The following is a 26717-nucleotide window of genomic DNA, read 5'->3' as shown; positions in this document are numbered from 1 at the left end:
GACATGATTTTGAAATCCTCAAGAAATCCCTCATGAATTAAATTGGCCTAGTTTTAGACAGCAGTAGCCATACTGTGGCAACCCCTGAACTGGCAGGATTGCTGGTCTCCGATTAGGAGCAAAGCGGGCTGCACATCAGAACGAAGGTGCATTGGCAGAGCTGTGTGGAAGGGCCCCTGACGGGAGTAGTAGGAAGTGGGGAGTTGGGACCAAGGTACATTGATGGAACTTCTGCTGTAGTTGCCCACAGTGTCCACTGGCTAGACTGGGGTAAGTGCCACGTTTTGCATCCCAACTTGTGCACTGAATGCGGCTTTGATCCCCTTTAGAAAAGCACTTTCACAAGTGGGTAATGGTTATAATCCTTATTTAATGGAGTTTGAGGAAGCCACTACATCTCGCTATAAAGTCCTGCTCCACTGAAGTCAATTGGAGTTCTTGCCTTTGATTTCCATAGGAGCAGCCTTCGGCTCTCCGTGGAATTTATCACCTTGGAATGGATGGTAAGAAAGTTCCACTGTCTAAATGGTCTGCCCTCTAATCAGATCTGTGCTAGCCATATTTAGTAACAGGATTTAAGGTGAGCACCTCTCTTCTCCTCCTTCCATAGAAAGTTAGCGAGTCAGAGCTGCAGCATCCACACTGGTCACTGTAGCTGACTAGCTAGTGTCCATGTAAGGGCTGGACTTGGGCATATGCCAGATCACTGAAGTGTTGCCTTGTGTCCTCTTGCAGAACTGACAGACTATGCCCTGTCTGTTCCCTTTGTGAGGCAGCAGATCTACAAAACAGTGGAGAAAAGGGTGCAGCAGCAGACAAAAGGACTCTACCCTTCTCCCCTGAAAATCATTGAGGTAACCCCCACCCTGAGTCACATGACACGAATGTTGCATCTGGGTGAGATCAGTGAGCTCACTGGGGCAAGGATTGTTTGTACAGCACCTTGCACAACAGGGTCCTGGTTCACGACTGGTGCTCCTGGGGGCTAGAATAATACAAATGCCTTACGCAGAGAGAGATTTTTCTTCCCCTTGCTCTTAATCAAGCCATAAATCGCTGTGAGGATTTGGCTACGTGACACTCAAGTGTCTGTCCATTTAGTGGCATGAGCAGCTTGTGCATCAGATTCAGTGGAATTCACAAGTGTTTCCAAAAGGAAACACATCCCTGTTCAAATACAAGCTTGCCAATATTCTGGTGGGGGGGACGGATGCCAGAACCACAGTAAAGGGAAGGAGGATAGATAAAAGAGAATACGCTTCCTCCATGAAACCTTCAACTGCAGCCCTTTTACCATTCTCACCCCATCTCTAGCTAGATAACTTGATTATAGATCCTTTGGAGCATTGATAGTATGTTTGTACAAGACCAAGCGCACAGTAAAAATCTCAAGTGCCTAAGTGATTTAGGCACCTAAATCCCATCGAACCAATTGCGTTTAGGCTCCTAAATCACTTAGATGCAACTGAAAACTTTGCCTACAATGTCCTCTTATTTTAAAGCTTTCTGTAGCTGAGACCTCTTTCGGGAAGCCGCTTTAAGCTGCTCCTGTTTACTCATGAGCGTCAGTTTGCCTATCCCATGTTGTGCACAACCCTACAGAAGTAATTCCAGATTCTAGGCTCTCAGTGCGCGAATTAAACTGATGGCAACTTGAGTGTCCCCACCGTTGATATCTACCCTATGACTATGTTGCTGTGAGCTTGTTTTGAACTCTTGCGCATCTGTTCCATATTATTCTAAGAGAATCTCATGACTGGAACTGGCCGGGAAGGGCTCTTCCTGTTGCTAAATATATTGTTCGTGAAAAGAGAACATTATGTATGAAATGGCCCATTTTCACTGTGTCTCTTCTGCATGTAGGTTGTAAAGACTGGCCTGGAGCAGGGGAATGAAGCCGGCTACCTCGCTGAATCCCAGGTAAGCATACTGTGGAACTCTTGTTTTATTCTTAAGCTGCATATTTGCCTCAAACTTGCTTTCAGCCTTGCACAAGGGAATGCTCTTAAAGGGACAGCCCAGGAGGGGGTAGTGTTGGGCACCCATCCTGTGACCCTGTGCTGCTGTTCTGTGTGGAATTGGGTCTGTATCTTCATCTCCTCACATATGTGCATGTTTTAAACCGTGAGATAATGTAGTCAAATATTCATAAGTCTGGACAAAGTGTCCCCTATTCCTGGGTCATAAAGGCTCTGGTCTGATAGTAAAGTAGGCAAGTGCTTCATAATGAGATCAGAGCCAGAAGTGGGGGCATGAAACACAGGAACTGCCATACCAGATCAGGGCAGTGGTCTGTCTTGTCCAGTATCTGTCTGACAGTGGCCAGTACCAGATGCTTCAAAGGAGATCGCAAGAAACCCCCAGTGGGCATTTATAGAATAACTTCCCATAAATAAGCTTCTTCCTAGTCCCTGTCAGGGGTTGGCTCCTGCCTTGTGGCAGAAGGGCTTACCTCCCTTAGGCTGTCTTAGCTAATACAAATGTCTAATCCTATTTAGTACTCTGTGATGCTTTTGGCCTCTGCCACGTGGCAGTGGGTTCCACTGGTTGTTTGTGTATCATGTGAAGTATTTTCTTTGACATTTTAACATTGTCATTTCACTTTCACTGACTGTCCCCTAATTCTTGGAGTATGAGAAACTATAAATAAGCACAGCACGTATCTACTCAGCACCGTTTGTTTTGTATTCCTCTAGCATGTCTCCTTGGTCCTTTTCTAAACGATTTGAATCTTAGTCTCATGTGGAAGTCTTTCCCCACCTGTCTCTGATCCCTCTATTTCTCAAAAAGAAAAGGAGTACTTGTGGCACCTTAGAGACTAACCAATTTATTTGAGCATAAGCTTTCGTGAGCTACAGCTCACTTCATCAGATGCTGTAGCTGTAGTGAGCTGTAGCTCACGAAAGCTTATGCTCAAATAAATTGGTTAGTCTCTAAGGTGCCACAAGTACTCCTTTTCTTTTTGCAAATACAGACTAACACGGCTGTTACTCTGAAACCCTCTATTTCTGTTACTGTGTTTTGTAACAGGCTAACCTGAACGAAGCACAGTGTTCTGGGCAATGGGATAGTATTCACTTGTATAATGGCTTTATAATTTCGTTATTTTCTGTTCCGTTCCTTCTACATCCTAACACTGTTTCCTTTTTTGATTGCTGCTTTGCATTGGGCAGGCGGTTTTATAGAGCTGTCCACAGTGATACCCAGATCTTTTCCCTGAATAGTTCCAGAACTCAATAACATGAATGAGCAATTCAAATTATTCCTTCCAACAAATGTTCCCTTGTACCTTGTCAGTGCTGAATTTCCTCTGCCATGTTGTCCATTCACCTAGGTTGGGTACATCCATCATTCTTTATTCTTGACTAACCCACTTAATTTGTCATCTGCATGTTTTTCCATCTCGCTGTTAATCCCATTTTCCAGGTCATGAATATTTAACATGTGCCCTAGTACAGACCCTTGGGGTATCCCATTTGCCATAATGAAAACTGGCCACTTCTGCTCTTTGTCTCAGCCAGTTTTCGCTCTGGGTCAGAACTTTACCCTGCACTTTCCCATGGCTACTTGGTTTTCTTAATAGCTTCAGGAGGGGCTCTATCAAAGTCTCTTTGAAAGTCCAAATTATTCAGTTCTCTGTTTTGTGGACATGCTCAACAAATCTTAATAGATTAGTTTCAGAGTGGTAGCCGTGTTAGTCTGTATCAGCAAAAAGAACGAGGAGGACTTGTGGCATCTTAGAGACTAACACATTTGTTTGAGCATAAGCTTTCGTGGGCTGAAACCCACTTCATCGGATGCATGCAGTGGAAAATACAGTAGGAAGATATAGATATAGATATATAACGCACCCAACATGAAGAAATGGGTGTTGCCATACCCACTATAACGAGAGTGATCAGTTAAGATGAGCTATATAATCCACTCCATGCATCCGATGAAGTGGGTTTTAGCCCACGAAAGCTTGTGCTCAAATAAATTTTAGTCTCTAAGGTACCACAAGTACTCCTGTTCTTTTTGCTAATAGATTAGTGAGACCCAGGTTTCCTTTGTAGAAGTCGTGCTGGATAGTCCCATATTCTGTTTACCTGGGGGTGTTTTTTTGTAATCACTTCAACCTGGGTACCTGGTACTGAAGTATGGCTCATATCCTAAATCCCAGGAGCCCCTATGCCTTTTTTGACCCTCCAGTCCTCTGACACAGTAGCTGTTCTGGAAGGTTTCTCTTCCCGCAGGACTCCTGGGTGTACCTTTCTGTTCCTGGTGACACAGCCCTCCTAAATGTGAGATGGTGCTGGAACAAACTCTTCTTGTGCTTTGATCTGACAGTTCCTTAACTGAAAAAGCAGTCCAGGGTAGATTGTCCCAACATCCTCTGAAGAGTGGTGTGAGGAAATCACTCCGCTTATCAGCAATAGCTTTATATTTGATTACTCCTCTTTGCCCCCTAGGAGTAGGTAGACTTGCAGATTCTCTTACTGGCTTCCTGTTTCTAATATGCTTAAAGTTTCTTTTTTTCTCTCTGGCTTTTTGCCCTTCACAGTGAATTTTACACATTGCCACATTGTGCACTGTGTTGATTTCCCTGGAGTTGGATTTCCGCTTGAGTAACACCAGGAGCTTTGCTGTTTAACCAGACTGACATTTCTTGTCCTCCTGCTTCCTTGTTTCATTAAATAACAACTCCTGAGAGGTTATTCCGACCAAAGCCTGGGGAGCTGGCTAACCAGCTTCTCCAAACCACTGACTTCAGAGCAGACACAGGCTGCTAGATAAGAGTAGAAACTGGTTTACAAAGGGATGTAAATTGTTGCTTCAAGTGCATAAAGCCTTTGAGAGTAGGATCCTTATTGTGGTGTTTCCCAGGATGATCCTCCAGTTACTCCAGGAACCACAGGGAGCAGGAAGGAGCCTGATCCACAGGGAGTATGATTCGGAGCCTGCCCTTCCATGAGCATATACCATCCCCCAGTGGCAGAGCAGCTCCTAATGCAGCTGGCCACAGGAGTAGCTCAGGCAGCAACCTGTGGACTGCTCTCCTGGCACTTGGCTACACAGCCCGAGTGTATGTGAGCCACAAGCAGATGCCCCTCTGTGAGCAGTGTGCAGGGAATGGAGGAAGAATTACAAAGTGAGCAGAAAGCAACAACTGAAGACATGGGAGGAGTAAAGCAGGAGAGGAAACAGACTGAAATCAAGTCCCCAGCAGGCACCCTCATTCATCACAAAGGAGGCACTGTCAGCCAAAAGATGAGAATGAGAGAAGTTCTGTGGTCTGCAAAAGGCCAGATTAAACTATCAGTGGCTCCTTTTGGCTGTATAATTTCTGAACATTGTGCCAAGGGGTGGAGGACGGGTTCTTCAGAAGCCATAGATAATGCTAACTACAGGAAATCATATCATTGAAAGAGCAGTCTTCTGCTTGTTCTTTTGGCAGCCCCAAGTAGGGGGAGGCCACTGGAACTTGATGGGTCACCACAGAGGCTCTAGTGTTCTGTGGCTCTCAGGAGGTCACAGAAATCCCTTGCTCCTTTCTCCCTCTGGAGGTTTGGCTATTCTGTACTCTCCCTGTGGGTGGCAATACTCTGCCTGCTTGCACAGCTCTAGAATGTCTGCACTGTTCTGGAATGTAAGCATATTTTTTTGCCCTGTTGTACATGCTAAAAATGCTGGAATGGTTAAATCCAGAGGCCAAAACATCTGACTTCCTTTCCCACTTCATTCAGAAATTCGGTGAACTTGCAATGACTGCAGAATCCAAGGCATTGACGGGCCTCTACCATGGGCAGGTGCAGTGCAAGAAGAACAAGTTTGGGGCACCAAAACAAGAGGTCAAGTAAGTTAAACACAGACTGGTTAAAAGATAGTAGTCAGAGCTGTAAAGAGAATCTTAGACCTATTCATATGCATCTAGCCATTAGGGTCTGACATGCAAGCCGGTTCTGTTCAGCTGTGTGGCAAAAAAGCAATTCCAGTGTCCTCTGGAAGGTCTGACTTCGCACCAGCACATAGTCTCCCCACTTGATGATACCTTTTTCTAGGTGAGCCTTGGCTGGGTTACTGCTGTCAGATAGAAATGTGTTCAGACTGGTGATCTGCCTCGAGGTTAACCAGCATTCCTACTAGGAACTTTGTCTTCCCAGGGATTGTCTGCTGCTTGAATTGCGTTGACTCTGACAAAGATAACGAAATTCGCACACAGATTCTTGTAACTTGCTTTTGTTTAATGTGTGCCTCCGGCTGCCTATTGGGTCAACTTTAGGCTGACCCCCTGCCCTAGACTCTGGGATTGAGGAGGATCCTTGGGGTGATGCTGTCTGTCACGTTGTCTGGAGTGGCTTACAACGGTGAGTGCCAGTCTCAAGGCAGTCTCAAGAAACAGGGCATGGACCCCAAACTGGTTGTGTTGTGTACTTAGATTTCACCAACTGAGTAACAAATGTGAACATCTCAGACGCTAGAACGGCCTTAATAGCAAGCCACAGACAGTCCCCTTGAATATTCCGGTCTGTCTTGCCACCCAGGCAAGCTTGACTTGGTGATAGATGGTCCCTTAGAACAGAAATCACAGCAATATTCACAGGTTACTCCCAGGCCCAAAGGACCAGTCACTTACCCCAGGTCACTTGTACTCTGATCTCAAACCAAGACAATGCTTGCAGCCAGTCCTGTAACAAACTAAAGGTTTATTAACTAGGAAAAAGAAAGTTATTTACAAGGTTAAAGCAGGTAAACATACACACATGAATGAGGTCCAATCTTAAGTTCAAAAGGTAGAAGAAGCTTCTATAATACGCAAGCTATAATGTCCTTTAGGGCTAACCCAAGCCAAGCGGATTGGGGATCTCTTGCTCGTATGGAGGAATCATTGCCCTTCAGAGTCCAGACAGCATAAAGAGACCAATTTCTCCTTAATAGACATTTTTATTCCCTTCCCCCAGTGTTTGAGATGGGATGTGGGCTCGTGCTGGTTACCTCCTCAGTGGTGTGGGAGAAGCAATCAACAAAGTTCTCTGTCCACAATGGCTTGTCTAGTGTCTGTAGACCTTTTTTTGGAGGGGGAGAGGATAACGCCTCTTGTAGTAAACTGCTTGGTAATGCTTCTCCCCTGTTAAGACTGTCAATTCCCCCCCAACCATTTTTATAGTACGGAGCAAAATTTAGACGTTATCTTATCACATGGGATACAGATGGAAATGGGATTGGTAGAATGCATGTATTACCATTCCATGAAGTCTAAACACATTCTTATAACTCTGTATTTTTAACAATACTAGCGCAGGTGAGCCAGACTGTAGAGCCCCGCCTGGGACTAGCGTAGAGTCCAGCAGCCGCACTGGGATCGCATAGGACCTGCTGCCATAATAGCGGGAGAAGGATTTTAAAAGTCCTGCACAGACTCTGCCAAACTGGTTCCCACCGATGCACTTGTCAGTGTTCAGTGAGGCCTGGGGGCCTTGGCATGAGCTGGTACCTTGGCTGCCAGCCTCACACTCCCATGCAGTTTGCAGGTCGTTTCCCTGAGTGCTCCTTTAGCACTTTCATTAGCCAGTGGCCCCATTGATGTTTGGCAGGCTTCCTGCTTCTGATGTACTTCAGTATTTTTGTTGGTTGGTTGGGGGTTTTTTGGTTTTTTGGCCTGCCTAATTATACTTTTCCACTTGACTTGCCGGAGTTTGTTCCCTTTTATTTTCCTCAGTAGGATTTGACGTCCAATTGTTAAAGGGAGTGTTTTTGCCTCTAACTGCTCTGTTTAGCCATGGTGGCATTTTTTTGGTCCTCTGGTGTTGGGTTTTTTTCCAATTTGGGGTATACATTTAGTTTGAGCCTGTTACGGCGTGTTTAAGTCGTTTCCATGCAGCTTGCAGGCATTTCATTCTTGTGATTGTTCCTTCTTGTTTCCATGTAATAACCCTCATCTTTGTATGGTTCCCCTTCTTGAAGTTAATTGCTATTGTGGAGAGTTTCTTTGGTATTTTTCTCCCACCCCCCGCCATGGGTGTTAAATTTAATTACATTATGGTAGCTGTTACCAAGCGGTCCAGCAATATTCACCCCTTGGGTCAGATCCTGTGCTCCACTTCTATTAAATCAAGAATTGCCTCTCCCCTTGGGGTTCCAGGACCAGCTGCTCCAAGAAGCCATCGTTAATGGTGGCTAGAGAAGACTCTGTTTTGCACAGGCATGTTGGGCATCGTGACTGAGTATTGTGTAATAGTGTGGGGGACCGTGGTCCACAAGGGTCATACGCAGGATGAATATACCAGGGGTGCTGGCTGCATCTTGCATAGACATGTTGCCTGGGGAGGTTGGACCAATTAAATACACCATGTGACCTTAAAAACAAGAGTTTGATTCTTGCACACTAAGGCGTGACCCAGCTGGGAGGAATGAGTGATCTCTTGCTGAGCAGCCCTCAAATCAGCTGGTAACATAACTGCAGGAGCTGCAGCCCTGAGGCATTTGTCTCTTTTAAGAGCCACTCTCTCTCTCTCATTCTGGATTGTTGTGAGGATTCCTAGGTGTCTTTAGCTTATGGCATGTATCGGGCAGTAGTTACAGTGAGGACATGACTGACTGTGGCATCATCTAAAGAATTTGCAGGGACAAATGTGCAGCGGTCTGGCATACACAGCTTAGGAGAGCTGAATGCCAAAGGGCCTTCCAGTCACTAGGAGGATGCTGAATGGACAGCAGCCCTCAGAGCAATCACTGCAACGCTTCCTCCTATTACTCTGCAGGGAGGTTTTTGGGGGTGTCTTTGCTTAGGGAGAGAAAATCAAGACTGCAGGTAATTCTCTCTTGTGTAGAATAGCAGAGCAGTGCTTGTTCCCTGCACCTGGAATGGCTTCTGACAAGAAACCCCATCAGCATTAGGCAGATCCTTGCGATATGCGTGCTCCCCAGTCAGGCAATACTCAAGCGTAGGATTTACCTCTGGGGGTTAATTTTTTGTCATGCGTCTAACAAATAAGCGCAGATTGCTAATGTGTTTTCCCCTTTCGCTGCAGGAACCTTGCTGTGCTGGGAGCAGGGCTGATGGGAGCTGGGATTGCCCAGGTGTCTGTGGATAAGGGGCTGATGACCATTCTGAAGGACACAACGCTGCAAGGACTAGGCAGGGGACAGCAGCAGGTCTTCAAAGGGTATGTTAGCTACAAAGAAGCGGGGCTGGATTGGATGGTGCCTCCTTTGTGCCAAAAAAAAACCAAGGAGACCTTGTGGTACCTTAGAGACTAACAAATTTATTTGGGCATAAGCTTTCATGGGCTAGAAGCCACTTCATCAGATGTATGAAGTAAAAGATACAGGAGCAGGTATAAATACATGAAAGGATGCGGGTTACTTAACCAAGGGTTAGATCAGTCTAATGAGATAAATCAATTAACAGTAGGATACCAAGGGAGGAGAAATAACTTTTGAAGTGGTAAGAGAGTGGCCCATTACAGACACTTGACAAGAAGGTGTGAGTAACAGTAGGGGGAAATTAGTATGGGGGAAATTAAGTTTAGGTTTTGTAATGACCCAACCACTCCCAGTCTTTATTCAGGCCTAATCTGATGGTATCTAGTTTGCAAATTAATTCCAGTTCTGCAGCTTCACGCTGGAGTCTGTTTTTGAAGTTTTTTTGGGTTGAAGAATGGCTCCTGTATCTTTTACTCCATGCATCTGATGAAATGGGTTCAAGCCCACGAAAGCTTGTGCCTAAATAAATGTGTTAGTCTCTAAGCGGCCACAAGGATTCCTCATTTTTTTTTGCTGATACAGACTAACACGGCTTCCCCTGAAACCTGTCCTGTGTGCCAAGTACTTCTGTCTTTGCAAACTGAGTAGGGATGATTGGCACATCCACTCCCTGGGAGCCTGCCATGTGTGAAGGGGAATCTTCTGTCACTCTGGCAGAGTGGGGTGTTTGCTTCTGTAAACTACCCCACGTGGTGCAAGAACACTGCTATTTCTGGGGGTGTGACTGGACAAAGGAGTGTTAAGGCTGCTTTGCTCGAGCATCATACATGCTGTCCTGATCATGCCTTGGCATTCGTGCTTCCCCGGACATGTTCCTTGTGCCTGGCCCGGGCTCTAGGCTGTAGCACTGAATGTAAACAACTATGTAGAGGCCAGTAGCAGGACCCTGGTGGGGCTTCTCAGGTGGGGGCAGAGAGAACCGTGGGTGAGACTGACCTACCCCAACAGGGCGCTTTGCCGAATATGGGCTGCGCCATGTGCCTCCACTGGCAGGGGAGGAGTATGGACTTGTCCCCCTTAGTCCCCTTGTCCCCATCAGCTTTCCCTGTGACCCACAGGCCTGTTGCCTTCTGGAGGGAGTTAGTTAGCAGGTACTTGTTCTGAGTCACTGCCCCCAAAGCCCCCTCCCACTGCTGCCAGGGGAGGTTTCGCTTTGTGCAGCTAGGGAGAGCTCAGCTATTCCCTGGAGCAAATCTGGGCTGCCCAGCTTGTTAAGGAGTGAGGGGCTATAAAGCCTTGTTTCTGGTTCCTCCTCCTCTTCCCACGTGCCCCTGGAGGCTACATACATAATGCTCACCCTCCCAAGCATTAGGATGAGGACGCAAGCATTAGGTTTGCCCCCCAAGCACCGCTGTTTGCATCAGGGGGGCACTTGCCAGCCCCTCAGCATCCCTCTAACAGCCAATAGACAGGCCAATGGTCCTGGGCTGGATTTGATGCAGGTGTGAAAGGGCCCCCCGCTGGCTGGGAGGGAGGGATTGATGACCAGGGTATGCTGTGCTTGTGTTCGGGCCGCTGGCCCTGCTCTGACCAAGCTCCTCCTCCTCCAGGCTGAATGACAAAGTGAAGAAAAAGAGCCTGACCCCTTTTGAAAGGGACATGATTCTCAGTAATATGACAGGGCAGCTGGATTACAAGGGCTTCAACAAGGCCGACATGGTGATTGAAGCTGTGTTTGAGGACCTCAGCATCAAGCACAAAGTGCTGAAGGAGGTGGAAGCGGTGAGTTTTCCCATCTCCAAACAGCTTCCAACCAGCCTGTGGTACGTGTACGGCAGAGCCTGCTCCACCCTCTTCATATTCCTACCAAGGCTGCTCTGTACGACGCCATTCATGCTGCCTGGAGGAGGTTACTCTTAACTATCTAACCTCTGTGCAGGGGAGTGCTGCAGGGAACAGTCTCCCTGTCCTGTCTCACCAGTTCTCTTGGCAGGATTGTGCCTGCTGTTGTCTGGCTTCCCACCTCCTTCTGGGAGTTGCTGAAAAGTCTCTTAACTCTTTCTTGGGGGTTTGAAGTGCAAATGGGGCATCTCAACTACCCCATTGCTCCTTCATCCCTTGTTTACCACCTCATACAAACTTGCTGCTTCCCCACTTGTTGTTCATTGGCACCAGACTAGTGGGCTTCAGCGAATTACTCTATTTGTGTTAAAGGAACTGGTCTCTGTTCCTGCATGATGCCATTGCAGTGGCATCTGATCACCTGATTGGGGTGTGTTGGCAGAGCCTTGCTGGCCCAGGACTGGAATAGTTTCATTGAATTGCAGGCGCAATGCATTTGGAGAAGGAAGTCTGGTGTTGGCAGTCCTGGCTCAGGGCTGGAAGTGAGATCTGGCTTTGCCAATGACTTGGAGTTGCTGACCATCTCTGGCTTCAGTTTCCATATCTGTAAAACTATCCTATCAAATGGGGTGTTGTGAGGCTCCATTCACTGTCGTCTTAAAGAGCTTTCAGATCCTTTGGGGAAGGGTGCTAGAAATGCACAGTGGTACTAGGAGTCCTGAAAAGACGGCTGAAACCTCGAGTCCAAACTACCTGCCACAGAGTGTTGCTTGTGATGCTTGTACACGTTGTTTATGGGGCCTATTCTTGTTTCCCTAGGTGGTCCCTCCTCACTGTATCTTTGCCAGTAACACATCTGCTCTCCCAATCGGTCAAATTGCTGCTGCTAGCAAAAGGCCAGAAAAGGTGAGTACCAGAGTCCCTCCAGCAGTTCAAAGGTAGCGGCTTGGGACAGAGCTGTGACTGCCCGTGGGATGTGTCTTCCGGTCTGGGTTTGCTGCTGGAGACAGGCAGTCATGGAAAGCAGGCGGGACGGCTCATTCCACGTTTGGAATATGGAACAACGCACCATGAGCTCCCAAGGGCAGTGCTTTGCGTTACCTTTTTTTGCCAGCCTGTGGGATACTGGCGAGGGAGGAGTGGGGAGCTGACTTTTTGTGCGTTGGTTAGGCAGGTACTGGAATGCTGCATCCAGTTCTGGTGTCAACACTTGAAAAACTATGTTGGAAAGTCAGAGAGGGGTTTAAAAAGAGCCACAAAACTGATTTGAGGGTGGGGAAAAATGCCTTAATGTGACTTTGATAAGCTAAATGGATTGACTGTAAGACTGTGGTGACTTGCTTAGTGTGTAAGTACCCTCACAGAGAGAAAATACCAGATACTAAAGGGCCATTTAAGAACATAATATAAAAAGAGCCACACTGAGCCAGACCAAAGGTGCACCTAGCCCAGTATCCTGTCTTCTGACAGTGACCAATGCCAGGTGCTTCAGGGGGAATGAACAGAACAGGGTAATTGAGTGATCCATCCCCTGTTGTCAGTCCCAGCTTCTGGCAATCAGAGGCTTAGGGACACCTGGAGCATGGGGTTGCATCCCTGACCATCTTGGCTAATTGATGGACCTATCCTCCAGGAACTTATCGAGTTCTTTTTTGAATTCAGTTACACTTTTGACATTCACAACATCCTGGGCAATGAGTTCCACAGGTTTACTGTGGGTTGCATGAAGAAGCACTTCCTTTTGCAAAAAGAAAAGGAGTACTTGTGGCACCTTAGAGACTAACCAATTTATTTGAGCATGAGCTTTCGTGAGCTACAGCTCACTTCATCGGATGCATACCGTGGAAACTGCAGCAGACTTTATATACACACAGAGATCATGAAACAATACCTCCTCCCACCCCACTGTCCTGCTGGTAATAGCTTATCTAAAGTGATCATCAAGTTGGGCCATTTCCAGCACAAATCCAGGTTTTCTCACCCTCTTCCCCCCCCACACACACAAACTCACTCTCCTGCTGGTAATAGCCCATCCAAAGTGACCACTGGTCACTTTGGATAAGCCATTACCAGCAGGAGAGTGAGTTTGTGTGTGTGGTTTTTGGAGGGGGGTGAGGGGGAGAGAACCTGGATTTGTGCAGGAAATGGCCCACCTTGATTATCATACACATTGTGAAGAGAGTGGTCACTTTGGATGGGCTATTACCAGCAGGAGAGTGAGTTTGTGTGTGTGTGTGGGGGGGGGGGGGCGGAGGGTGAGAACCTGGATTTGTGCTGGAAATGGCCCAACTTGATGATCACTTTAGATAAGCTATTACCAGCAGGACAGTGGGGTGGGAGGAGGTATTGTTTCATGGTCTCTGTGCGTATATAATGTCTTCTGCAGTTTCCACGGTATGCATCCGATGAAGTGAGCTGTAGCTCACGAAAGCTCATGCTCAAATAAATTGGTTAGTCTCTAAGGTGCCACAAGTACTCCTTTTCTTTATACTTACCACAGTAACAGCTCATCTGAAATGCAGATTGTTCCTTCAAACTTGCAAATGAGCTTCCGCCCCCTTCCTCTTGCTGGATAAATTGCCCATGTAATGATGCTTTATGGAGAACCAGTAGGAAATCAGTTCACTAATTAACACACTGTAATTAGTGTTGCAGTCTGCAGCTTTCGTATAAGATGCCTCTGTCTTAGGCAGATGTTGGTGCTAAGTGTAGCTTCCAGTGGGCATGAAGGTGACATCTTGATTACATGACTGCATTAGTCAAATAGGCCTCAGAACAGAATTATCTAAACTTAAACGATGTTCCTGTGGGAGGGTTGTACTTACCTCTAATTGGCGTCTGGAAAGGAACCGATTTTGTATTTTAAATTCAGATCATCACTGTAGCAACTACAGAAAACAGTGTCTACAGCACAGGGAATTCACTCAACATCTGGTGGTTCTTTATAACCACTGCTGTCGTGCTTTTTCCAAAGCACTGAACAGACATTAGTCCCCTCACCTGTCTCCCCCAGTGAGAAGGTAGGTATGTACATAGCCTTGCTTTGCAGAGGGGAAGGTAGCAGAGAGGTCATGTAACTTGCCCAATGGCTGAGCTGTGATTAGAGTACAGAGGTTAGGTCCATCAATGGCTTCTGGTTCAGTTCCCTAGTACAGACCTGCTTGTGATTCCCCCTTCAGAGCTGTTAACAGGCTTGCTGTCAGGTAGGAGACCCCTCTGAGCGTCTGCCTGATGCCAAAAGTGTCTGTCAGCCATCGAGCTGTGTCCAAAGAGCTGAAAAGCCCAGTCTGTACCTTGCTTTCTGTATGCTAAGCCCTTATGCCCTTCCTGGCAGGTGATCGGCATGCACTACTTCTCCCCAGTGGACAAGATGCAGCTGCTAGAAATTATCACCACGGACAAGACCTCCCAGGACACAGTTGCCTCTGCTGTAGCTGTCGGCCTCAAGCAAGGGAAGATCATCATTGTAGTCAAGGTAAAGTACTCTTGCTCGAGATCCTGGCAGGTCCTGAAACCACTGACACTGCCCGAGATGGCAGGTGGATGAACCAAGAGGTTAAACAGGAGCGTTGAAAGTCTTTTGGGCTTCTAGGTGCGGGAGAGGTTTGAGTTTCTCCACTTCTAAAGGTCAAGGCTCTCAGGAACTGGACTAGGCTGGTATTAAAGCAGCAGGTCTGAGATGCACTGGAGCTGTTCACTAGTGTGGAGAACCCAAGTGTGGAGGGTGGGGTGAACTAGAGTACAGGAGGGGCGCACACCCTCCCAGCCACCCCCTTTGCGGCAGCCATGACAGTCTGGGTAGGTTGGGGAAGAGTGTTCCATTTTTCCTGCTCTTGGAGGGCTAGGGCCTTCAGATGTATCAAATGCCTCTCTGGAGGCTGCTACCAAAAGTGGGACCCTGAGCAGGGACCGGTGCCTGGGTCAAAATCTCGCTGCCGCTCCTCCCCCCAAGAGCTGCAGGCAGGATGGGCTCACTTCTGTCAGGAGGTTACCGTGGGCAGCAAGGCCCTGCTCTAGCTTCTTAGGACAAAAACGTCCCTGGCCGCAAGGCTGAGGAAAGTGGGAGTAGATCTGGACTAAAGGGGGTGAGGTAGAGCCCGGCGCAGTGCCAGAGAGATGGGGATGAGTTGCACGGAAGAGGAAACCGTGCCATGACCTGTTGGGAGAGGGCAGTGAAGCCAGAGACGGAGTGTGCCAGCACCAACCCGGGCAACCTGGTGAGGGATTCCTAAATGACTGACCGTGCCCTCGAATCCAAATACCGCTCTTGTTCCTTTGAATTACAGGGGTGGCTTTCCTAGGGTGTGACCTGGGTAGTAGGCTTAGTCTGGGACTAGCAAGAGTTGGATACATTTGTCAAACCCTGGGCCTTGTCACTCCCACGTCCATTTGGCTCAGAGTCCCAGCCCTCTACTCAGACTCCCTGCAGTGCTGGGACCTCTCTGCATTTAGAAGTAATGCTCTGCCTTGACCATTAGTCTCTGCAGAACACTCCACCTTTTCGCTGAGTGAGTGTTAATCTTCTTCCCCTGCCTGCTGGGGCTGGGGCAGCTAATGTGCTAGGTCACACCCCTGCCCCCGGCCCAGGCCTGTGAATTCCACCCCTGTTGAGCGCTGTGGAGCTGGGCCCGTGACTCAGCCAGGTCCAGGGGGTCTCTGGAACTTAGCAGGAAGCAGATGTGTGAGGAGCTTCCCACATTCCTGTGTCTTCCACTCAGGCCAAAACAAACCATTCTAGGAGTTGATTATAGAGCACTGAAAATCCTGGACAATGCAGTGTCTGCATTCTAGGGCTCTGAAATCTAGCTCGGGAAGCAGTTCTTGCAGTTTAAGTAGGCAGGGAGTCCTTGGTCTTGCAGGGCTTCTGACGCTAACCTACCTTGCTGTCCCGTTTGCCTCTCCCAGGATGGACCAGGTTTCTACACCACCAGATGTCTGGGGCCAATGCTGGCCGAAGTGGTCAGAGTTCTCCAGGTGTGTATTGGAATCGAGTGTGCTGCCGGAAAGCCCCAGGGTGCAGAGAAGCTGCCAAATGTTAAAGTAGATGAGATTCTCCTGCTTCTCCCTACAAAGTCAGGCTGGCCCAGAGCTCAGCCATGTCCTAGAGCCCACAGGCAGCTCAGGTGGTGCCACACGGTAGTTGAACTTGTGTAGAATGTTTGGTAACTCCCAAGCTGCTGTCCCCCCAGTACGTTAACCAGGGATTTGCCTGGAAAAGAAGTGGTGGAACTTCCCCACCCGCAGCCCCTCTGAGCCTTGACCCGGTGGTGTCGTCTGCTGTTAAACTTCACACGTGAAAGAGCAAGTCACTTAGCTGCTTCCCCACCTATCAGATAGGGACAGCTGCCGCTCAGGGTGGGGTTGAGAGTTAATGCAGACCTCGCAAAGCACTTTGAACTCATTGGCTGGAAGAGCTTAGTGAAGGATAGTGTTATACAGCAAGGGGGCAGAATTGTCCTTAGCACAGGCAGGAGGAATGGAGTGGCAGAAATGGCTTCTGAATGGAGCAAGGGTTTGAGTTGGGAGAGTAACAGGTTCTAATCTCATCTCTATCACTGCCTTGATAGATGGCCTTGGCAAGCTGTTTATCTTTTGCCTCGGTTTCCCCATTGGTGTAATAGGGGGATGCTTGCCGATCTGTGTGAAGCCTGGAGATCACTGGATGGAACAAAAGTGCAAAGGTCTTTATGAAGGTTTAGGAGCCTACACTTGGGCCATAAGTTCTTTGGGGCTGGGACAGACATCTTAGCACAATGGGGGCAGAGTTCAGGACACAGGCTCCTCGGTGCTCCATTGATCCAGGAAAGTAAAGTCTGTGCCACCCGGGCTATTGGGTGACACCTGGAGGCCCCCCTCAAAGGAATCTTCTGCCTGGCTGCCATTGAGAGCAGCCTTGCGGCTGGCCGTCCCCAGCTATTGACAAACCTCCTTGGCTTGTGCTGTTCCTGGTTCCTTACACCATTTGCCCAGCTCCCTTGCAGGGTGTTTAAGCCAATGGCCAGCAGCTGTGATGTACCAGCAGGGTCTAGGCCTGCACTGTCACTGCGGCCCGTGTGTGGCAGGGCTCTGCATATCCACAGGCCGGGGTGCTCATAGGGCTTCCCCCCTCCGTCCCTGCAGGAAGGTGCTGACCCCAAGAAAGTGGATGCCCTTTCCACAGGGTTCGGCTTTCCTGTGGGTGCCGCCACCCTGATCGACGAAGTGGGCGTGGACGTGGCTGCACACGTGGCAGAGGATCTCGGCAAGGCCTTTGGCCCGCGCTTTGGGGGCGGGAATGTCGAGCTGTTCAAGTGCATGGTAGAGAAAGGCTTCTTAGGTGAGTGGCCCCAGAATGCTTGAGCTGGGCTGTCTGGTGCCAGCCCCTCCCCTCTTGGTCCCTGGGCTGGGCTCCCGGCAACCGCCTCGCGCTTGTGCTCGAGCCCACAGAAGCTGTTCCCTGGGATGCAGCGTTCCCTGCTGAATGGCGCTTGAGCCCTTCCAAGCCCTGGCCTGATGAGACCAGTTATTGATCGGCTGCTCCTGGGCAGGGGCAGATGGGGCTGCAGCTCCAGCCACCCCACTCACATGGTAGAGCGACCTAGAGCCGCACGAGATGCAACTGTGACAAAGCCATTGCTGGCCACTAGAGGCCACTGTTCCTCAGAGACGTGCCCCAGGGGTGCCTGTTCCCTGCAGGCTGCTCAGCCCACGAAGGAGTGTTGCATGCTGGGACCTGTAGTCCATGTGGGCTACATCTTTGTATTAAGGATGAAGACAGCTGCATTGTAGATATGGGCTGCGATTGGGTCACTCTGGTCTTAATTTTGGGACGTCTCCTGACCCCAGCAGGCCCATGCTCTTAAGCATTGATGAGATGCAAACTCTGGGCAGGATCTGCTGTTGGGAGAGCCGTGGAAGCCAGTCGCCCCACCTCTCCTCTGCCCCAAAACATCTCCAAGACTCAGACCAGTGGAGACTGGCAGCCCTGGCTGCTTCTTGGCAAGGCCAAGCAGATCTGTCTGACCACCCCTCCTCTATCGCCTTCCCCTTCCCTCTGTACATGAACTGTTCCCCTGACTCCAGGGGGCTGAGAGCCAGATGGCCGCCTCCCTTCACTGCAGTACCGGGAAGCTGTTCCCAGGTGCCATTTGAGCTTGGGGGTAGCCTCTCATCCCACAGGTACCTGCTGCTTGTGCCGGCAGAGAAGCATGTACCAGGTTAGCAGTCCGTATGCAACCCAGGGGATCAGTGGCAGTTGAGGGGCAGCTCAGCCAGTGACTGACATTCCCCCTCCCCGGCAGGCCGCAAGGCAGGAAAGGGTTTCTACGTGTACCAACAAGGCGTGAAGAACAGGAGCGTGAACTCCGGCATGGATGAGATCTTGGCACAGTTCAAGGTGCCCTCCAGGCTCGAGGTGTAAGTAGATGGTGTCTGAACCCAAAAGGGTTGGGTGGGGAGGGCAGCGGGGGGTGGCTCTGGGCACCCCAGCCTCTCCCAGCACTGCCAAGTCTTCCGTCACCTGCTGCGGACAGCCCCTCTGGGGGCACTGTCACAAGGGCTGTGCTGGGCCTCCAAGCAGAGCAGCCCCGGGATCTGGCACTGGTCCCTCTGAGACTGGCTGATCTCCAGTTTAATTGGCCATCCCTCACCTCTGGGGTGCTGGGGGGTCACTGGCGGCTGCTGGTAGCACAGAACACTGGGGGTCTTCCTTTGGAATGCCAACTGCCTCGGGGGGGGGGGGTTTGTGCGACAGTCGACACTGGTACTGCACCTTGGGGGAGAGCCCCCCTAGGGCTTGTTGGTGCGAGTCAAGGGGGGGATCCGTATGGTCCCCTGGCCCTCCAGCTAGGATCAGCTACACTCTGAAATCGGATCCGTCGTATGGCCTGACCTGTCTCCTTTCGCTGCCCCAGTGTGGGGCCTGACAGATCACTGCCTTATCGTTGGGGACCCAGGCTGAGCATCAGACTGGTCCTGCTGCCTCCTCCAGTCAGAGGGCAGGTCCTAATGCCACTCAACAAGCCGTGGCTGCCTCTGGCCCTGTCCCCACCCCCTGGGCGCTCCTGGCTGGTTCTCGCGGCCTGGGCCCCAGGCTGCCCCTCCCGCTTTGCCCAGTGGCTGCTCTGTGGTCTGAGCAACATCGCTCTGTTCCAGCTGCTCCGACGAGGACATCCAGCTGCGCTTGGTGACGCGGTTTGTGAACGAGGCGGCCATGTGCCTGCAGGAAGGGATCCTGAGCGACCCAGTGGAAGGAGACATAGGAGCTGTGTTTGGCCTGGGCTTCCCGCCCTGTCTGGGAGGTGAGTGGCTTCCCCCGGCCGTACGGAAGAGGCTGCCTGACGGAGCAGGGAACGGGACTAAGCTGGGCTGGCAGTAAAGCTTGATCTGGAGGCAGCTGCCCACGGAAGAGTGTTTGGCCGCTTAGCGCCCTTCAGGGAGGTGGCGTAGCTATACTGGCCAGAGAACTCCTCCACGGTCTCCACTAGGGGGCTCTGCCAGCATAGCTACGCCGGCCAAGACTCTGGAGTGTAGCCAGGACCCGAGTCACGAGTGAGTTGAACGTGGTACCCGTCTGCATTCACCCTCCGGGGAGCGGAGTCCGGCACTCTTGAGAGCGAAGCTGTGCATGGAGCGTGTGGTCTACAAGCCCCTCGCTTGAGCACTGAACTAGTCTTCCGAGAAGTCGCCATGGACGCGGCGTGTGCGTGGCGAGTGTCCAGTGGGGCGTGGGGCAGCGTGGCTCGCCGGCTCAGCATAGTTGGCTAGAATACCATCACGCTGCACCTCCCGAAGCATGCTGGGGCTGGGGCTGGGGCTGGGCAGGGGGCTCCCGAAACCAGAGCTCAGGTTCTCGGTCACGGCTGCAGATACAAGGGACTTCAGTCATATCGCTTAAACTGCCCCGAGGGCCAAGCTCTGCAGTCCCATGCTGTCGCCTGTAAACACAGGGCGTGTCTGGGGGAGAGCCTGCAGCTGCTGTTAATATGGAATTCCAGACACAGCTGGGCTTGGCCCACAGCCTATGGCCCAGTCTAGCTATTCCCCCTGGCTCATGCGGTTCAAACACTACCCCACCCGTTAAATCCTAGGGTACGTCCCCTGGCCTTGGGGGCCCCCGCAGCTCAGCAGTGAGGTGGCTGATGTAGCTGGGCGTGAGAGTCCAGGTCTGCTCTGCACACAGCGAAGACCCTCCCTGTCAGTGGGGTCAAGTGCTGGCAGCAGGTGTCTTTGCTTCCCTTCCAGCTGGGTGTCACGGCTGAGCACAGCTGGACAGTTGGCTCCAGTGTGCAGCAGTTTGCTCCTTCAAAGTGTCCCTGGCCTTGATTGCAAACATTAAAAGGCCCCTGAGCACAGCTGGGATTGTCCTAAAAGTAACAGTGGCAGCAGCTTTTACATCCATTTCTGCTGGCACCATTGCACATAATCGTCTGAGGGGGGGCCCACACCACCACCCCTGGAACTGCCTAGTCAGCCAGGCAGCGCAGGATGCAGGGGCTTGCCTTCCCCTGTTGCTGCCTAGCCCCTTGCCAGCCACTCAGCCAACCTCACTGTGCTCTGTGTGGGCAGGATTGCTGTGCTGAGCCAGAGCAAGGCCTGAATTCTCTCCTGGCCTGTACCTGGGGAGCCTGCTCCCCTATACACAGCAGAGCTCAGCCTGAAATCCAGGGGTGTTTCCTCTGCACACAGACAGGAGGCTTGAGTCCAGTGTGTTTGCCTGTCTCCCGGGTTGGGCACAGCTCTCCTGCAGGCTCTCGAGTGGTGCCCTCTCGCACAATCCCCACTACTGACTTAGCCCCGTGTTCTGTGCAGGCCCTTTCAGATACGCAGACTCCGTTGGAGCCAAGCAGCTGGTGGACAAGCTGCGGAAGTATGAGGCCGTCTACGGAAACCAGTTCACACCATGCCAGCTGCTTCTGGATCACGCCAACGACCCGAGCAAGAAATTCCACCACTGAACGTGTCCACGGGCCTCCAGCCATAGACGCACTCGCAGCTAGAGCCTGGGGAGAGCCTGCTCCAGCCAAAGCTCTATTCTGTCCGTTCCTCTCTAAGCACCGGGGCTGGGGGGCAGTGAACTCTGGAGGTTTGTAGCCCTTTAAGTGCCTTAGCAGCTTCTCAGGCACTCTCCCACCCATCCCTGGCTGGTTGGATGTTGCACCTCCTGTTTGAAGATGGAAGAAGGGTTTTTGTGTTCAGTCAACCCAATGCCCTCCAGAGCCTCCGTCCAGCAGGCATTAGCCCCATGGCCGTGCCCAGGACAGCTGCTCCCCACCACGGTTCATGGCAAATGTTTAACAATAAACCACCGGTCTCTTGTTTCTGGCCTCTGCCTGCTTAATCCTGTCTCAGGCCCTCACATGCAGAGGGGTGGAGCCTCACGGGGTTGAGGGAAATAAAGCACTCGGTGACTGCTCCAGCTTGTCCGCCTGTCTGGGGCAACCTGCTTTCTCCAGCGCTCTGCTGAGCTGTGCGAAACTGGTGTTAATGGAGATGGGGGGGGGGGTATGGGGGGGTGTCAGTCAATAGTTCAGAGCCTCCAGCTCCCAGCTGCCCTGACCCACTAGGGTTAGAGTGGCAGCTGGAGGCTCCTGTAATTGCAAATCCATCCCCTGAAGGCCAGGAAGGCTGCCATGGGCAGAACTAATTTAAACTAAAAGGCTTTAAATCTCTGTGCACCTGTCACTGATAGTCACCCCCCCCCCCCCCAATAGATTAGCCCCAGCAGCATGTGGTGCTTGGACTTCCTTTGCCTGCTGCAGCTACCTCCGTCCTCAGTGGTGGCGGTTTGGATGGCCGCCCCCACCCCCCAGCAGGTGACTCTTGTGCCTCTGGCTCTGATCAGTTATGGGGGTGAAAACAGGAAGCTGGGAGCCCCCCTGGAGCTACCCAGCCCTCACCCTGCTGCTCCTTGTGTCCCCTGGAGCCTCCTACCTGCCCTTTAAGAAAATGTTTCCTCTTGCTCTAAAAGTTTCCTCAGTTCAGGTCTGGGCACCTGCCCTAGTTCGAGCCCCTGCTCCAGGCCTGGCAGGTGCTGCCCAGCTCCAGACAGTGTTTCCCTTGCCCAGGCAGGGGCGGCCCTCTTGGATTTCCATGGGACTCCGCTGTATGTCCTAGCTCTGCCCATGCAGGGGCCAGGGGCTCTCCTCTCCAGCTGCCTGCCTTGTTCCAGCAGCTCCAAGCTGTTCCAGCACCATGGCCAGGGGCTTGGCTCTGCCTAGGCAGCCTGTTAAACAGGTCTCGGGTGCGGCCTGTGTTGCTCACAGCTGCCAGCCTGGAGCCAGCTCATGTGGGAGCCTAGGCAACCTATGGCCCATGAGCTCATTTTCGGAGGCACTCACACTGTCCGGCTCGCGGCCACCGGTCACGGGGCTCCACTACTGGCCTGGCATACTGGCCCCCGGCCAGCTGGGGTCCCGGCCACCGACCCTGTTCAGCCTGTTGCTGGGCCAGGTCCCGGCCACCGGTCTGGGGGGCTCCGGTGCCAGTCTGGGCTTCTATCTGCTCACCCACTACCAGTCCCGGCCACTGGTCCAGGGGACTCTGCTGCTGGCTTGGGGTACCGGCTGCTTGCCATCTGCTAGCCGGGGTCCTGGCCGCTGGCCCTGCTCAGCCCGCTGCCAGCCCTGGCTCGTGGCCACTGGTCCGGGAGGCCCTGCTGCTGGCCTGGGGTACTGGCCACCAGCCCGGTTCCCAGTCCCGGCCACCGGTCTGGGCCTCTGCAGCTGCCCCCAGCTATGGCCCTCTGCCTGCAGCCTGGGGCAGTGAGGGGTGCAGCTCAGTATGGGTCACATGGATTCTCATTACTGGCATGCGAAACCCTAAATTAGAGTGAATAAATGAAGACTCGGCACACCGCTTCAGAAAGGGGGCCAACCCCTGGCCTAGATCCATAGGCCATGGGGCTATAGGCTCCCCTCCGCGCTGTGCAGATCTCACCCCAGAGGCGTGGGACCAGTCACTCCAGTAGCATCCAGCCAGTGGCTGCCTTGACCCACCTGTGCTAGCAGAACCCGCCTCGGCCTCCACAGGGCACAGCTCACGAGAGCTGAAAAGGAAGAGCAGGGCTGGGTTGCTGGAAGGGCGCATCCCCAGCTGCGAGCGTAGGGCCCGCGCGGAGGGGCGCGGGGATCCGGCCCCAGCCCCTCCTGTGCAGTGGGGCAGGGATCAGGCCCTACTGGCCCTGGGTGAAGGCTGGAAGCAGCAGCGCCATCCTCCCTCCTCTGGAGGGGGCAGCGGGCATGCAGCTGCCCCCCAACCAGCTTCTTTCATCCATCCCAGCTCCCAGGCCCTCCCGCCCCTGCAAACAGCCGTTCCCGTGGGCCAGGGCTGCCTTTTAAAATCTTTATTTCACTAATCCACAAGGATTAAGTTAAACCAGCAGAACCAAACCCAAGCCCGGCCCCGCCCGGTGGGGCTGAGAGCGCGGCGCTAGCCGGTGTTAACCCCAACGAGGGGCGAGCGTCCGAGCCCCTGAACTGAGCCAGCCGGAGCCAAGCTCCTTGAGCGGGCCGGGGGGGCGAGCAGCCGCAGGCCGCTAATTACCCCAGCCCCTGTGGCAGGCGAGTTAACCCCCCCGGCAGGTAACGGCAGCGCCCAGCAGCAGCTGCTGACGAGCAAGCGGCAGGCCCTGCACCGGGGCTGAGGGCGGGGCGGGCCGTGTCCTCTTAGTTCAATGCTGGGGTGGGTGGCAGGCTAGAGACGCGGCTCGGATGCGGGCGCTGGGCTCGGACGCTGTCCAAAAGGCCACGCTGGTTTGCAGCCACGTGCTGAGGGCTTGCCCCGAGCAGAAGGCGCTAGCGGTATCTCCGGGCACCCCGATAGCTGCCAGGCGGCTGCTGGGGCGGGGGCCCTGCCATGTGTCCTGTACGTCCCCCCGAGATGGGAATCTCTCCTGCCCCTCGTGCTCTGAGGTCCCTGGGCAGTAGCTGGGGCATGGCTCTTGGCTGCCGCGCTCTGCAGGGCCAAGCACCCCTCCTCCTGCCTGAGCAAGGGCCGGGGCTGCGGTGCCAGCCGGCAGGGGGCAGAGTGAAAAACTCGGACTGAAACGCCCCAGCCCAGCCTGCAGTGCTGCCCGCGGGCACGGCCTGCCCCTTGCCATGGAGCCCGGGGGGGCTGGGCTGCATACCGGTCCTTGGGGGCAATGAACGGGCAGTAACCCAGCCACTCAGGGAGCTTCCTGCAGCCAAGCAGGAGCACAGGCAGGCCCCTGCCCCTGGGGGGGACAAGGGGGACAGGCAGCCCACCAAACACACAAGGAAATGAATTGCAGCGAACTCTGCTAAGGCAGCAGGGAGGCCCCGCTGTTAAATGCAGGCAGGCCTGGGGCTCGGGCATGCGTCTCTGTTCAGCTGTCCAGGGCAAGGCTTGGCCCCGCCGCTGCGTCTGGGCTGGGCCCCGTGCTCGGGGCCGGGAGGGGGTGAGCCGGCATATACAGCCTAGCACTCCAAACCCCAGCCCTGCACGCAGACAGGGCAGGTCCTGGCTAGGGCTGTGTTAGCCCTTCTGGGGTGCAGTGTGCCCCAGTCCCCCAGCCAGCCAGCTCCCAGCACTGCACCCAGCCTTCTGTGCCCACAGCCAGACCCGTCATTGCTCCCGGGCCCCCCTCCAGGCTGACGCCTTGCCCAGCCCTGCTGCCCACTCGCACTCCGCTCCTCCGGGGGGGGGGGTAGCCACCCACTAAGGCCCAGCACCCACTGCCTCAAGGCCCTACTGGGCACCCAGGGGGTGACACTGAATCTGGGGGTGGGGGGGATTTAGGGGATGCAGCGCCCCCAGGAGGCTGTCATGGCACATGCTGACTAGAGGGAGGCTCAGGGCAGAGAGGGAAGATGGCAGCATGATATCAGGGTGGGGTGGAGGGAGGAGGCCCTGGGATCCACCCCCCCCCCGAGCATAGGGGTAATGGGGTGTGTGGATCAAGCAATGGGGTGGAAGGGAACGAGGCCCCAGGGGAACCAGGCCAGCTGCAGCTGAAAGCAAAGCTCCTCGTGGTCCAGAGCTGGGGGCCCTGTCCCATGACAGGTCTGGGTGCTCGGGGCCCCAGTGCCAGTGGGCTGCTCCCAGGCCCCTCGGCAGGGCTGTGCACACTGGAGGCCCCACATCTGTACACGTGGGCCTGGCCCCCATGGACTGGGTCATTGTGCAGGGCCCCACCCCGACGAGCTAGGTCTAGCCACAGAGCCCATCCTAGGCAATGGGTCATTGTGTGGGGGCCCACCCCAACCCCACAGACTGCATCCACCAGCCAGGCCCCACGACCACGGGCCAGGCTCACGAGCTGGGCCCCATGTCCACGGCCCAGGCCCACGAGCAGGGCCCCAAGTCCACGGGCCGAGCCCACCAGCCGGGTCCCACGTCCACGGGCCGAGCCCACCAGCCGGGTGCCACGTCCACGTGCCACGAGCCGGGCCCCATGTCCACGTGCCACGAGCCAGGCCTCGCGCTAGATCTTGGGTCGCCAGCCCTTGATGAACTGCATGATCTTCTTGACCTGCAGCTTGGTGAGGCGGAAGTCGTCGGCGAGGATCTCCTCGGGGAGCTGGACGAAGATGCTGCCGTCGATGCGCTCGCGGGCGAAGAAGCTCACCGCGTCCTCGGAGAGGCCGATGAAGCGCAGGCATCGGGACACCTCCTCCACGGAGAGCGCCGCCAGGTCGGCGGGGGGCTGCCAGGCCGAGCCGCCGCCGTTCAGCCGGGGCGCGCCGGGCACGTGGCTGGCGTTCTCGCCCGGGCCGCTGCGCGGGGCCGACGCCGGCGGCACCTCGATGACGCCCTGCGTGAGGTAGACGCGGGTGACGCCCCCCTCGGCCCCGCGCACGATGGTGGGCGGGAGCGGTGCCGTGCTGCGGATCACAAGGCCCTCCGCCTCCAGGCTCTTGGGGGGCCGGGGCGGGGGGGCGGGGCAGGCACCTGGCTGGCTGTAGCAGCGCTCCGACTCGGGGGGGGCGCTCTCGAAGGGGTCGAAGGTCTCTGGTGTGGGCGCAGAGGGGGGCTTCTGCCAGTCCAGGGCCTCCAGCCACTCGGGGGAGGAGGAGGGGCTGGGCGAGTAGGCGGGGTTGGCGAAGGGGTTCAGGGCCCCGAAAGGGGCGAAGCGTTTCTGGGGGTGGGGGGCCTTGAGGCGGGGGCAGCCGTGGTAGGTCTTGATGGGGGCATCGCCCCCCAGGAGGGGCGTGGAGCGCCCGCTGGCCACGCTGGGGCCCGTGTCGGCGTAGGCCCAGGGGTCCGACCAGGACGTCTGGCTGGGCTGGGTGCTGGGCGGCACGGTCCCCGGCAGCTGGCGGCCGGCAGAGTCCCCGGCCTTGCAGTCGCCCCAGGTGCAGGGGTAGCAATAGAGGGAGTAGGAGTCCGGGGAGGGCGAGCAGCTCCCGCTCCGCGTCCCTGAGCTGCCGGGAAGAGAGAGAGCGTCAGGCAGGGCACAGCCGGGGGCTGCTCCAGCTACAACGGGCCTAACACAGCGCCCGGATCTGCACCCCCAGAGCGTTGGGTCCACAGCCTGGATCGGGTCCCGACCCGTCCTAGCCACCTGGCTGGGTGGAAATCGACTGGGCTACCTCACGGCTGGGGCATCCGCCACCATCCCCTTGGCAGGGCGCGAGGGAGACAGCAGAGCGTTGCCGGCAAACTGCCCCGGGGCCTGGATGGACGGACTGACCGTGGGGGCTGGGTAAGCCGAATCTCTCCAGCTCGGCTACAGATCCAGGAAAGGGCTA

The 26717-nt window shown here is 53.8% G+C and overlaps 2 protein-coding genes across 4 annotated transcripts in view; one reads left to right on the top strand and one right to left on the bottom strand.

Annotated features, from left to right (window-relative positions):
* Window positions 1–21326, top strand: part of HADHA (hydroxyacyl-CoA dehydrogenase trifunctional multienzyme complex subunit alpha) — a 38736-nt gene extending 17410 nt beyond the window's left edge. For all 3 annotated transcript variants that reach the window (XM_084623157.1, XM_084623156.1, XM_084623155.1), the window contains 12 exons: window positions 736–854; window positions 1864–1920; window positions 5727–5836; window positions 9012–9146; window positions 10797–10968; window positions 11848–11934; window positions 14363–14503; window positions 15934–16002; window positions 17149–17344; window positions 18309–18423; window positions 19162–19307; window positions 20818–21326. In XM_084623157.1, the coding sequence (XP_084479283.1) occupies window positions 736–854; window positions 1864–1920; window positions 5727–5836; window positions 9012–9146; window positions 10797–10968; window positions 11848–11934; window positions 14363–14503; window positions 15934–16002; window positions 17149–17344; window positions 18309–18423; window positions 19162–19307; window positions 20818–20963 (1493 nt within the window). In that variant the 3' untranslated portion in view covers window positions 20964–21326. The remainder of the gene's footprint in view (window positions 1–735; window positions 855–1863; window positions 1921–5726; window positions 5837–9011; window positions 9147–10796; window positions 10969–11847; window positions 11935–14362; window positions 14504–15933; window positions 16003–17148; window positions 17345–18308; window positions 18424–19161; window positions 19308–20817) is intronic.
* A 2016-nt stretch (window positions 21327–23342) lies between these two features.
* The window catches only part of GAREM2 (GRB2 associated regulator of MAPK1 subtype 2), a 44237-nt gene continuing 40862 nt past the window's right edge, over window positions 23343–26717 (bottom strand). The window contains exon 6 of the mRNA XM_084622971.1: window positions 23343–26390. Within this exon, the coding sequence (XP_084479097.1) occupies window positions 25451–26390 (940 nt within the window). The 3' untranslated portion in view covers window positions 23343–25450. The remainder of the gene's footprint in view (window positions 26391–26717) is intronic.

Source organism: Lepidochelys olivacea (assembly GCF_965140295.1).
Source record: "Lepidochelys olivacea isolate rLepOli2 genome assembly, chromosome: 3".
In the NCBI taxonomy this organism is placed as follows: domain Eukaryota; kingdom Metazoa; phylum Chordata; order Testudines; family Cheloniidae; genus Lepidochelys; species Lepidochelys olivacea.
This window is presented reverse-complemented; position numbering and strand designations above follow the sequence as displayed.